The sequence below is a fragment of the Rhineura floridana genome, chromosome 6 (genome assembly GCF_030035675.1).
Source record: "Rhineura floridana isolate rRhiFlo1 chromosome 6, rRhiFlo1.hap2, whole genome shotgun sequence".
In the NCBI taxonomy this organism is placed as follows: Eukaryota; Metazoa; Chordata; class Lepidosauria; order Squamata; family Rhineuridae; genus Rhineura; species Rhineura floridana.
In genome coordinates this window covers 97,511,701-97,525,075 of record NC_084485.1, presented here as the reverse complement: position 1 = coordinate 97,525,075, position 13,375 = coordinate 97,511,701, and the positions used below count along the sequence as shown (strand labels likewise).

The window sequence follows — 13,375 nt, the reverse complement described above, 5'->3', positions numbered from 1 at the left end:
GGACACCACAGCCACTAAAAGTACCCAACTTTGTACTTTCTTCACTATGGCCCATTGGGGTGCAGTTTGGTCATACCCTAGTCACCCTAAAAACACATATTTGTCTTTCCCCTCATTTCAGAATCCTGATATCCAGGCCAAGAAAAGTCTGTCCTCTCTTGCAACAAGAAATAGGTTGTTTATGAGTCTGAGTTCAAACCAAAGACGTCTTCCGTTCCATTGTTCTGTAGGACTTGTCTTCAGAGTCTTTGGACTCCACAAACTTAGAACAGACCTACAAAGACAGGTTCTTTGAAAGGGCTGCCTGATTTATACTGTACAGGGGCATGGGAAAGCTGTTACACATGGTCATTTTCCATCCTCCCCCGGTCACATTTAAATACATATGCCACGTGCACTGGTGCCTATTTGCGCATACTGCAACCAGCATTGCACCAGCAGTACACCTGCCAGGACCATAAAGTGCTGGTGTGTTAATAACGCTATCATGCAAATAGAGCTACACGTGGCCCTGCATGCAGCAAGTAAACCTGATTCTACTAATGCGGTAGACCTCATCACTTCGGACAGGAAGAAGGGAACCACATTTTTGAATGCTCTACTATCCTCAAAAACTTGATGCAACTGAAAAATATGCACAGCAGGCAAACGAATGTAGGTGCGGGATGCCAGTCTGGAATATTTGTTTTATTTTTAAAAATGTATTTCACCCTTTTGAGATAGTTTTAAAAAATGCAGGCAGGTTTTGAACAACAAATGCACGGGAAAAATCTCTCGCCTACACCTTGAAATGATACAGCCCATTTTACCGCCTCACTGTTGTGCACGTGTATAGGGAAAGCTCACACGGTAAACGAGTTTTTGCTCCTCGCCCGCCTCAGGGGAGCAACTGCTTTGCCCAACCAACAATTACGTGCCGCCGGCGCCGCGAGGGGTGAGCGTAGGAGACGAGTTTTTCTTTCGGCTACGAAAGAGGGAAACTCCGTCATTGATTGACTTCATCCTCACCCCGGAAGAGAAGGAAAGGGGCGCGGCCGTTTCGGCCGTCCAGCGCAGGAAAAAGAGGTAGCTTTCAAAGGCCTGGAATAAACAGAAAGGGGGCTGAAAGCCCGCCTCCTCGTACTAAGAGGGTCCCCGAGGTGGCTTTTGCGTCTTTACGCACAGCGACTTATGCGGAAGCCTCTTCTCTCCAGGGTTAGGCGGGTGGTAAGAGAGTAGCGTTCTCCTCTGCTCAGGCCTTTCTAAACTCCTGCCCTTTCCCACTGGCTAGAGGGAGCCAGAGCAGAAGGCCTCTCACAGGATTCGAGGGGCAAAGAAATCTGCTACTTTCCCCAACTCCTCTCTGCCTTTAGCTTGCAACTTCATAGTTGGCATAGTTCTGTCGTTCCTGGTAGGAGAAGCAATAAGATGGCGGGGGGGGGAGCCCAACCTTGCGGGCGCGGCTCAAGCCCTCTCCCGGTTCCTCTGCTTGTGTGTGTCCCGCTGCAAACTGGAGCATATTGCCAGATGTGTATTAGTTGTAAGGTGTTCCCCTCACACCTCCTGTCTTCCGCACAGATTCTGTCGAACGTGCCGTTCTCTCTTTTATTATACTTTGGGATTCCTTTGACGTTTGAGGAGTAGGCGCCGAAGGTACGGATAGCTTCGCGCGTTGTGGGACCCGCAGGGATGTGACGCGTCCGCACGCTCTCTGCGCTTGCTTCTCTGATAACGCGCCGGCTGAAGGGAAACTTGGGTCCTGCTCGTATAGCTCGCGATGGAGGAGAGGGCGGAGCCTGGACTCTGACGGCCTGGGTAGACAAGTGTAGGTGGAAGCTTCTGTAACTTCAGCCTGTGAGAGTCTCGCGAGATTAGTTGAAATAAAACTTGTATAGTTCTACATTTTAGAACTTAATAAAGTGTCCAAAGCTTATTTCGCTGAAACCACGATTAGACAGACTGACCAATATAACAATTTGTCTCTCGGGCTTTCTAGGGCCTGCTTTCTGTGAGTCCGCCTCGTGGGACTAAACCATGGGGGTTACTGTCAGTAGCGGCACCACAAAAACATTTGGAGAGGGGCACAGAAAGGACAAAATATATTTCTAGGTGAAATATACGGGGAAGGGGGCGGTGCCGCCTTTGGTTACACTTCATTTAATGGGCGAATCTGCATTCGCGTCACTGGTTTGGCATCTCTAATTCAACCGTTCTTGAGCATTGAAAAGGGGGCGGGAATTAATGTGAATAATCATGATTGTAGTTTTAATACTTTTTCGCTAATTTTAATTAGCAATGGAAATTCAGCATGGAATTCAGGTGAAGAAAATCTGTTATATGAGTAAAACAGCAATAGCTCTTTTTAACTTCTGGGGGAAAAAGTACAATTGTACAACTGCCTGCTCCTCTGTACTGTCCCTTTTTAATGTTTGGATCTGGCAGTCTTAATTAAAAACACACCTATTTGTGTCATTTTTTCTATGCAGCTGTCTCTGACATCAGCCTGAACGTCACTTTCCCTCCTAGGAAGTAGGCTCCTGGTGTGCAAGGTAGTACAGTCAGTACATTTCATCAGTTTTCATGTTTTTCATCGAACATGAGTGTATTGGTTATTGTTAATCTGTACTGAGCAACATTTTTTTAAGAGGCCATCCAAAATATTACAGAATAATGTGCAAGCTTTTGAGTTCTCCATAACTATTTCACTGGGCTAGAACAGCCTGGTGCCCTCCAGATTTGTACTACAACACCTACCTGCCTCAGCTAGCACAATTGGGCTGGCTGCAGCTGATAGGCATTGCAGCCCAAAACTTCTGGAGGGCACCAGGTTGAGGAAGGCTGGTTTAAATGGTAAACAAAGCAGGAGGAATTTTTTTAATGGCTATCGGTATGCTTACTGCTTATATAGCACTTTCAAGTCCTCGGAGCATTTCACTTAGGTTATCTAAATAGTCCTTTCAACAACTCTGCCAGGTAGATCAATATTATTGTTGCCGTCATGCAGATGGAGAATGGGGGATGAAGATGAGAGATTGTGGGTTGGCTGAAGACACCTAGTGATTTAATGACAGAGGTGATATTTGAACGCTTCGGCAGGGAAGTCAAAGTAGAGAGTTAAGTAAAAAGTGGTTGAAACATGGCCTAAGGAAAGGAGTCTGCTGCTGGCACTGAACAGGCAACAAGGTAGATGGGGTAGGCAGAGGGCCATGGACTAGGGATGCTAAGGAAGTTGGATGTGTGTGTGCTGAATTTCATATAGTGATTTGAACTACCCAACCAGAAAAATATTCAGCTAAAAATTAGAACTGTGATCTGCATTAGCTGCAGTGGCATATAACACTCAGATTAATTTTTCATCTCTGTAATCACTTCACTGTGTCCATTCTCAGTTTTGGTTAAGGAAGTCGAGCCATCTCATGTAGAAAATAAATGCTAATGGCTTTCATTAGGGTGCATATTTTGGTTCCAATCCTTGATGTCCCACAGAGGCCAGATGTGTAGGTTATACATTTTCTCTCCCACTACATGTGAAACAGGTTTACATGCAATTCTTTCACCTAAAAAATGGGGTGAGTGTATTGTATAAGTAGAACCGACCCATATCGGCATGCCCTGTTGGGAGAAAGAGTGCAGGGCTCACTCTGACACACTACAATGTACACTAACTGAGTATGAGTGAAGCAGCACATTGATGTAAAGGTCCTGTGCAACACATTGGCCTGGTTTGGATTATGGTTTTGGTCTCCATAAGCCATGGTTTTGTCCAAAATGGAGGAAATGTTTCTTAATGGTTTATGCAGTTGGGAACTAGCATTGGGGGAAGGGAAACCACTACCTCCTTTAACCTTCTGCTCCTCTACCACGTTTGTTTGGCACTTCATTTCTGGCATTTCATTAAGTCTGAGTTCCCCGTTATGTCTGAACTGGAGAACTCTGGCTTATTGTCAGGTATGATCCTGACTTGTTAACTGTCATTGACAGATTTATCCAATTTGGGACATAGCAGGGAACAGTGGCTTAATATAAGACAGAAATGAAGCAACACTGTAGAATCGAGGTACATGGCCCTGATGCTTGGTCCCAGTTTAATAAACTATGATTGTTTGAACTGGACCATTGTCCTCAACAACTGCTCCTGGCACCTTTGTAGACCCATGCTGAAGTGTTTCCAGTACTTTCTCCTCAGTATTGGTTTCTGTTTTTTTATTTTTTTAAAAAAGAGCATTGTTGCATGTATCTATCATTTACTATTGCAATAATTTTGTATGTATTCTGATAATCTTTAGATACCCAAGTTGAGCACATGAGAGAGAGATGGCTTCACTTGGTGGCTCAAGGAAATGTGTGTTAATTCGACTGACATCTTTGGCTAGTTGGAGAAAGTGCATTAATCCTTACAAGTTTTCCAGTGAAGCCTTGAATGGACACCAGCATCAAATGGTTAAGTGCCCATCATGGAAGAAAAGTAAAAGACAGTACTTAATGACTGAAAGTTCCAATGTTTACAGAAACTTCATCAATAAAAGTCCAGGGTGGTTTTTGAATCCTAAGAATGCAGAAATTTGCAAAGTCACGCACAGCTATTCTAGGAGGCTTTGCATTCTTTCTCAGCAAAGGGCAAGAGGAGAGGAGGTATTTGGAACTGTTCCAGAGGTCCAGATCTCCAGGCCTTTTCATGGATCTTCAGCACTGAAGGCTGCTCCAGCTCCAATTTTGTGGATAATCTTGAAGCCAGCTCAGAAACTTCTTGCTATCATACTTGGGAGGTAAATATTGTTATTGTTCTGGGCAAACAGGCTATAATGTACAAGGCAGTGTTGTAGGGATTTACATATAAGCATAACAGGATATCTTACAAGCTTTATATGATACTGTAAAGTTTGTGGCATACTTATGACATTGCTAAAGAGGCTTGCAGATAGTCAGTGAAAACTGACTGTCAGAATGACTGCTTGTCAGAATGACCATTTCTTTTCTGTCTCAGCTCTGTTGCTTCTCCCAACTATTTTAAAGCCTGGTGAGATAGCTTGGGATAGCATGTGGTGCTCTCCTTGGCTTCAATTAAAAATGTTAAAGTACATTTCCTATGCGGAAAAAGCACTACATTAATATCTCACCTGTCTCCTCCAGCAAAGGATAGCATTGTAGTACTTTCTCCTTCCCTGCCCCTGGTCCTGAAGGGCAATATCTCCTGGCTGAAGAGGCAGACTGACACTAGGCTGATAGTACGGCTTGTTATTCCTTGAAAGAGGATGGGCAGCAGGAGAGAGTGAATGCTGCCCATTCATCTAGTGCCTGGGATCAGACACCTCTTGGCCCAGGAAAAAAGTGTGTTCCAGGTCTGTAAAACTTGAAACCAGACCCTGCTTTTTGGCCATTTTTAATGGATTTTCATACACCTTAATCAAGTTTGGATTACTTGAAGGGCCAGCCGCTTCCTCAGTTTGAAATTTATGAAGTTCTCAATGGACATTACATTATTAGTCACTTTTCGGGGAGGGCAGTGGAGAGAAACACAGAAGAAATAAATGTACTCTAAATATGATTAGCCTGAAATGGCAACCCAGTTTGTGGCTTTGATGTAGAGTGCTCTTCCTGTGGTTTTAGTTGTGTACTGTCAGAACAGTGCATCTTTCTCTTAAACATATCAGTAGTAAGACACATTGTCTTTTAAATATGTATCCTATTTATAATAAGATAAAACTTACAATTTATTTAACTCTGTTGTTGAGACACACCTTGTTATGTAATTTTCACTAATGAAGTAATTGCCTCTCTCAAGTTTTTAACAGTGGCTCAATGCATTGAGTTTCCTTCCTAGCTCATAGAGCTTGCTTTGCAGACCTTCCCTTCTGTGAAATCAACTGGTTAAAAACTGAATTTTGGTATTGTACTGTAATATTAGGAACACATGATATCTCCAGTCATTTTTCTTTTAAATTTGGCTGTTAATCTCCAGTTTAGATACAATGTGCTCATAGGCAGGCAGCAGCACCCCCTTATGCATGTATTCTCATGTGGCACAACCATGAAGCCACACCTTTGCACAGTTCCTGAGATCTTCCATCTCTTGAAAGAAGTAGAAGGATTTCAGAATCTAGGGCATAAATATATGGCTGCATTGCATTTCATTTTACAAGTAGTGGTAAGGGCGTGCATCTGCTGCTTCACCTTCTAAGCAGTTTTTCTGGATTGGAGATTGCGTAAATGGTCTTAAGAAGAATATGTTGATCACCAAGTATGAATACAGTTTTCTAGTAAATATAGATCACGATCTAGAAAGTTGCGGCTTGCACTAGCCCAGTGGATTGTTTTTACCTTGAAAAGCTGACTCCCTTTCTCCCCCGTTCCATGTAACAAATTGCTTTTAGAACTCTTTCCCAGTTTTGAAAATAGTTTGCCTTGTGGCGTAGAGAAAGAGCTGCTGTTTGAGAAAAACAGATATAAGGTCCTCTTGGTGCCTGGAACTAGTTTTACAGCTCTGGATTCTGACTACAAGCTTTATATATTCACTATGCAGGCCAAACAACAAATGGTGCAATGTTGGTACTTTTACCATATGGTTTTTTATTGCTGCTTGAGGAGCCATCTATTGGATTTAAATCGTATATACCAATTAGGCCCCATGGAAAATGGTGTCTGTGGTAAATCCCACCCCATTTGTAACCTTTTTCTTGGTTATAAAATATACATTTTTTATTGTAAATAATTTTCAGTGCTGTAAAACTTGTGGTTTTTCTTATTCTCAAGAGCAGAACATGCTTTTTATGAACTGTAACAGTTAACGTTTTCTCAACCTTTTAATATGTATTCAATTTTTGTTTTGACTTTCCTTTTTGCTCTCCTTTTCTATTCTCAAATAAGTTTTATTGAAGCCAGGTTTTAAATCTGTAAAAGTTAACTTAAACAAAAAGTTAAAAAGGAGAGTAGCTTTTGATTATTTAACCTACCCTTTGGTTTCTAAAATTTCAGTTTAGCAGCCCTCCCCACGTTTTGTCAAGTTGTCCCTTGCCTGTCACTATAATCAGTGGTGGCTCCATGTCAGTGAGGCATTGGAATCCACTCTGGGTTTTAGTCCAAACTTTCAAAGAGTTGTCCAAGGTGCTGAAGCAACCAGCAGCCATTGATACAGTACCTCTGTTTTGCTTTTTCTTCATTTGAAATGGAAGTTCTTTCTGTACAAATGTGTGTGCTACATAGGTTCTGTCCGTCTCCCTGTTTAGCAAAATAATCATATAGTTTGTCTTTTAATTTTTTTTACTTGATTGTATTGCATTAATAGCTGTTTTGCTAAGCTGAACACCTTAAAAGCCCACTGATCCAGCTATGGGTTTATTATGTTCCGAAGAAAGACTCTGCAAACCCCTAGCTCAGTGGGCAGCTGCTTGCACAAATGTATCCTGTTCACCTGGTTTTACGGTTTCCTATCCAGTTGTGGATATGTGCAGAGCATTGTAGATATCAAACATTAAGCTGGTCATGTATTTGCTATGGACAGTGACTGTGGTTTCATCCTCGTTGCTTACCACACCTTCCTTATATTCTGGTTCAACAGATTACTTTTCTCATTTTCCATTCAGCCTACCCCTTTCCTACATCTGCTCTATTTCTTGTTGTATTTATGCACAGCCCTCAGCTGCCATTCCTAATTTCTGAGTCCTTGTAATGCATAACTAATCAACTTTCCTATTTTGGGAAGGCTTTATTGAGACATGAGGGTTCCCCAACCCAACCAAGGTTTTTCAGCAAACCTACAGTGTCTCCCTAATTCCCCATTTCTCCCATGCTTATAGGTAGTGCAAGAGCATGCAGCATATCTGTTTCACTATTTTAGGGAGTGATTTGTCAAAATATACATTGCTGCAGTCTCAATGCTTGTTGTAGTAATGGCCTGGTTCACATGTCCCATTAAATCATAATTAAGGACAAATTATAGTTTAATGTGAACATCCAACATACTAGTGCATGCTGCTGAAAAGTTGTCACTCTGCTCCTCCCCTGTTCCTGCTGTTGCTGTGCTGTTGGAAGACAAGCCAGTCTGACTTGTCATTACGTCCAGACCCAGGCTCATGATTTGTTTCTCTCCAAACAAACCTTAAGTGGTAACCAACGTTTGTTCTTTGCTTGCTGCTTATGGTTTATTTGGAAGAAACAAACCACAAGCCCATGTTTGGACTGTGGCTTGTTTCCCGGTGGCACATCAGGAGTAAGAATGCTTGAATATTGTCCTTTAACACACTGCTCATTCACATTAATCTGTACTTTGTTTATAACTGTGGTTTAATGTGATGTATGAACTGGGCCAAGGTGCTTTTACATAGTACTTTAGCCTGTCCAGAATGCATCTTACAGCTTCAGTTTGGCAAGTATGATTTCAAATGCAGTGGTTTTGTACTCTCCTGTTTCACAGCCAGGGGGCTGGTACTGTGGCTGTATAGGCAAGCCTACCTGTTATGGGCATTTTTGCTTGTGCTGTTACATTTGATAGCACCATGCTGGTAGCACTGATGAGGGTGCACTAGTAGAGGGCAGATGCTATTTGCTGTGGCTTGCTTGAACATTGTAATATTTGTGCCTTACAGGAGCATAAGAAAATGGTGGAAGGCACTTCCTCCAGACAAGAAGGAGCTATTTAAAGAAGCTACAAGAAGAAATAAATGGAAGATAGCCCTGGGTCTGTGTAGTTTAGGAGTTATATTTATCCTGTTTTATTTTACTCATTTGGAGGAGACACCAATCACTGGACGTGCTCGACTTCTGGTGTTTGGGAAAGAACAGTTTGCTGAATTGTCCCAGATCGAGTATAACATGGTAGGTAGCTGTTGAAACAAGCAAACAAAAACACAATTCTCCTCCCCTGCTCAGCAGTATCTGATCTGACTTGTAGTAACAGTTCACTGTCTTCAGCTTTGTTACTTCAGACCCTTATTAACTCAAGATGCTGGTAATTGAAGATGGGGATTTATACAAAGCAAAAGTTCAGTTTTACTTGGCCTTCTCATCTAGTTGAGATTTAAGGATAGTTTTCTTAAGGGTATTTAAAGAGTGTTACTAGTGTGAGATTATCTGCTCAATCTTTGATTTATGCCTGTTACGCAAAAAAGATGAATATTGCTTGTTAGTAAATAAAAAAATACTGACGTATTCCTTGTAATTAGTTCACCTTTCACAAGCTAAACATTTTGTTTAAGCAGATGTTTACATTTGTATTCCACAGAATATTCGTTGTCTTGAGCAAGATATAGCATCGTGTGTATCTTCTCCTCCATCTCCGAATTAGACTGCCTCATAGTATCAAAAACCTCTCTCCAATGGATATTCATGGATATTGTATCTAATTGCAATTTTAATTGTGTTGAGGAAGTCAGTATGCTATGTCCTCTTTTTCTTCCCCTTTTTCTTCCAGTGGGTAGAAGAATTTAAAAGTAGAATGTTACCTGAAAGAGACCCCCGTTACCAGGTGGTCAAAAAAGCTGTTATTCACCTAGCAGACAGCAACAAGGATGTTCCAGAAGTCTCTGAGTTCAAATGGACTATCCATGTGGTGGAAGGACCAGACATTAATGCTTTTGTGTTTCCAGTAAGTAAAAAATGAAAACAAAATATAAGATATAATAACTTGGAAAGAAGCTATTGAGAGCGCAATCCTATGGCCCCTGGAGATGGTGTCCCAGGGGCGTAGAATTTTGTGGATCTCCCTCTCTGGGGTAGAGAAAAAGGTCTGCCCATGGAGGCCCTCTTGTTGCAGAAATCTCTGTGACTGTCCTTTCTCCACCATTTCTTCTGTTGCAGTTGAGAGAGCAAAAAGATTGGGGGAGGCTTTGGATCCAGTGGATGCAACGCACACCTGGATTCATGGAAAAAATATGCCAGCCTTAAGTCGGCATACTGATTTGCTCTCCCATGGGGATCAACAGAAAGAAAAATCCTCCCCTGCCACCCAAAAAAGTGTACTGAAGAAATGGAGGAAAAAAGGAGAAACGCTTCCTTTCTTTTTGTTCTCCTGCCCCCCCCACTCTTGTTCTGCCAATGCTGGCCTGATGAAACTTTGGATTTGGCAGCCCCCTTCCCTTGGGTTCACTGTGTCACTGAACACGTGGTCAGGATCATTCAGACCATGGTATTCCCAACCTCTGTGTATGGATGTGAAAGTTGGACAGTGAAAAAAGCGGATAAGAGAAAAATCAACTCATTTGAAATATGGTGTTGGAGGAGAGCTTTGTGCATACCATGGACTGCAAAAAAGGCAAATAATTGGGTGTTAGAACAAATTAAACCAGAACTGTCACTAGAAGCTAAAATGATGAAACTGAGGTTATCATATTTTGGATACATCATGAGAAGACCTGATTCACTAGAAAAGACAATAATGCTGGGAAAAACAGAAGGGAGTAGAAAAAGAGGAAGACCAAGCAAGAGATGAATTGATTCCATAAAGGGAGCCACAGACCTGAACTTACAGGATCTGAACAGGGTGGTTCATGACAGATGCTCTTGGAGGTCACTGATTCATAGGGTTGCCATAAGTTGTAATCGACTTGAAGGCACATAGCAACAGTAAGCAAATAGCTTGCCTTGGGTTCAGGTGTCACCTTCGAATTACTCCATGAAACAGCTTATTTGTGGTATATTTTTCCTTTTTTTCCTGCAGAATGGACACGTGTTTGTTTTCACTGGTATGCTAACTGCAGTGTCAGATATCAATCAGCTGTCTTTCATTTTGGGACATGAAATTGCTCATGCTGTGCTGGGTCATGCTGTAAGTATTCTCCATTTTAAATACTGACTCTTGTTTTCCCTTGTGAAGTTAAATTTTTGTTTACGGTCACAGTCAAACATCATGGAGACCACCACATTTGAGTGCAGTTATTCAGCAAAGTTCATAGGCTACTTTTGTTGCCAATGCTGTGACAGCAAATGCTTCTGTTAAATCGCTCCAAGATTCGCTGTCAGAAAGATCCAGTTGGCCTCTACTGCTATTGCTGCAAATACTGTATGAGATCACAAGGTGGAGCAGTTTTGTGGCTACAGTAATAACTTTCTGTGTTTTCTCTTATTGTAAAATGGGCCAGTAGCCAGCACTTGTGTACTACCTTTGGTAATGATAATATCATGATCATACACTAGGTACAAAGGGGTTTGTATATGCTCCCTTAGTCCATTTGTTTTCACAAGGCTAGATAAATCTAATGTTTTGAACTGGACAGTATGTCCTTTATTTGCAAAAAATGCAGTAGCTTGCATATGAGGCAAAGAATGCTTTTAGCAGTTGAACTGCAGATCTGGAATAGGTATGAGCAGTGAGGTAGCCAGGTTTGCTGTTGGTACCAAATTGTTCAGAGTGTTTAAAACAAAAAAGGATTGTGGGGATTTTCAAAAGGCTCTCTCCAGACTGGGTAAATGGGCAGTAAAATGGCAGTTGTAATTCAGTGTAAGCAAGTGTAAAAGTGATGCACAATGGTGTAAAAAATTCTAATTTTGCATATATGCTAATGGGGTCTGAACTGCCAGTGATTGACCAGGATTGAAACCTTGGGGTTGTGAAAAAGATCATTAGGAAAAAGATTGAAAATAGAACTGCCAATATGATAATGCAGTTTCATAAATCTATGATGCACCACACTTGGAATGCTGTGTGCAGTTCTGGTCACCTTGCCTCCCAAAGGATATTGTGGTGCTGGTAAAGGTCGGAAAAGGGCAACCAAAATAATCAAGGGGTTGGAGCAATATCTCTGTAAGGAAAAATTGCAACATTTAGAACATCTTAGAGGAAATATGTTAGAGGTGTGTAAAATGATGCATGGTGTGGAGAAAGTGGATAGTCAAGTTTTTCTCCCTCATAAAACTAGAACTTGGGGTCATCCAATGAAGCTAAATGTTGGAAGATTCAGGACAGACAGAAAAAAGTGCTACTTCACACAGTGCATAGCTAAGCTATGGAATTTGTTCCCACAAGATGTAATGATGGTAGTTATCAACTTGGATGTCTTTAAAAGAGGATTAGACAAATTCATGGAGGATAAGGCTGTCAGTGGCTGCTAGTAATGATGGCTGTGTTGTACCTCTGGTGTTGGAAGCAGTATGCCTCTGAATACCAGTTGCTGGGAACGGTAAGTGGGGAGAATGCTTATAGCTTCCCATTGGCAACTGGTAGGTCACTGTAAGAACAGGATCCTGGACTAGATGGGCCTTTTCTCTGACCCAGCAAGAGTCTTGTTAAGTTATTAACTGATTGTTTTGAATATAGAAAACCTTATATATCTTTATGTGAGATTAGGACATAAATACATAGTTTTAAAAATATCATTTTTCTTGTTTTAAGGCAGAAAAGGCAAGCTTGGCACATTTCTTGGATTTTCTGGCGCTCATTCTTCTCATAATGATTTGGGCTGTCTGTCCTAGAGACAGTCTAGCAATTATAGGCCAGTGGATCCAGGCCAGGTTTCAGGAGGTAAGATAATCAAGTCCTGCAGAGCATTTTATTCTAGTTCCAGCATCAAGGGATTTCTTTTGTGGTGGGGGTGAGGCGTCTTTGTGTGTCAAAGCATGCTGGTCACTGTAAGAAATGGGATGCTGCATTTAATAGACTCTGGACCTTATCTGGCAGAATACTTGCCTTAAGTCAGCTTGAGCGCTGGATCTAACATGCTGAAAGAAACTGTGGTTCAGCCTGGATGAGTAGCTAATTACAAGCCTTGGCATGCCTTTTCCCCCATGGGGAGTGATTAAGAAGATTTTGATCTCTTTGTTTAAAAATAAGACAAAGTTACAACAGAGGTAGGTCAGTGTGTGGGTGTGTTATGTATACTGCCATAGATAAGGCATTGGCCAGTAGCTTAAAAAAACTCTATTGGACTGATTCATGAAGGATACAAATATTGTCTGCTAGCTTCTAAACTTCAGCCTGTTGCAAGCTGGGAGTGAATGTTAGGAAATTGAGTACTATGTTATTTCCCTAGCTGCTGCTATGAGCCAGTAAACATTTTCCTTATAAACTCATTCTCCTGGCCCTAGGCATACTACTGAGTGGAGCATACTTACCTAGAATCAATAATTTAAATTCTGCTGTAGCATTCATCACCTGCAATGTTTACTCTCTAGAGGATGGTGTGCATTTTGCTATAGAACTTTCTTCTCCTTTTTTGCTTTCAAATTTTTGAAGGTTCACTTGATCACCCAGAAAACAGTTTAAAATGCAGTATTGTTCTTTGTACATCTATGCAGCCAGTATTGTGCTATTTTAACATTCCAAAACCCACAGATCTCCCCAAACAATCCCAAATCTTGAATGCCCTGAGATCCTTCCACGTGGCTATTTTTTTGGCTCTGTGCTACAAGGCTCATTAACCAGAAACAGAGAAGAAAATAAATGGTCCTGCTCTTCCTGTGAAGTTTC

At 41.6% G+C, this 13,375-nt stretch overlaps 1 protein-coding gene across 8 annotated transcripts in view; it reads left to right on the top strand.

Annotated features, from left to right (window-relative positions):
* The first annotated feature begins 570 nt into the window (after positions 1-570).
* The window catches only part of OMA1 (OMA1 zinc metallopeptidase), a 40,689-nt gene continuing 27,884 nt past the window's right edge, over positions 571-13,375 (top strand). Inside the window, exons 1-8 of one of the 8 annotated variants that reach the window (XM_061633189.1) lie at positions 840-1,065; positions 1,558-1,632; positions 2,466-2,528; positions 4,266-4,745; positions 8,562-8,790; positions 9,386-9,559; positions 10,631-10,738; positions 12,302-12,430. In XM_061633189.1, coding sequence (XP_061489173.1) covers positions 4,294-4,745; positions 8,562-8,790; positions 9,386-9,559; positions 10,631-10,738; positions 12,302-12,430 — 1,092 coding nt within the window. In that variant the 5' untranslated portion in view covers positions 840-1,065; positions 1,558-1,632; positions 2,466-2,528; positions 4,266-4,293. Of the gene's footprint in view, positions 655-838; positions 1,805-1,858; positions 1,988-2,465; positions 2,529-4,265; positions 4,746-8,561; positions 8,791-9,385; positions 9,560-10,630; positions 10,739-12,301; positions 12,431-13,375 lie in introns of those variants that run through there. The other 7 variants (XM_061633187.1, XM_061633188.1, XM_061633190.1 and 4 more) reach the window with 7 other exon arrangements.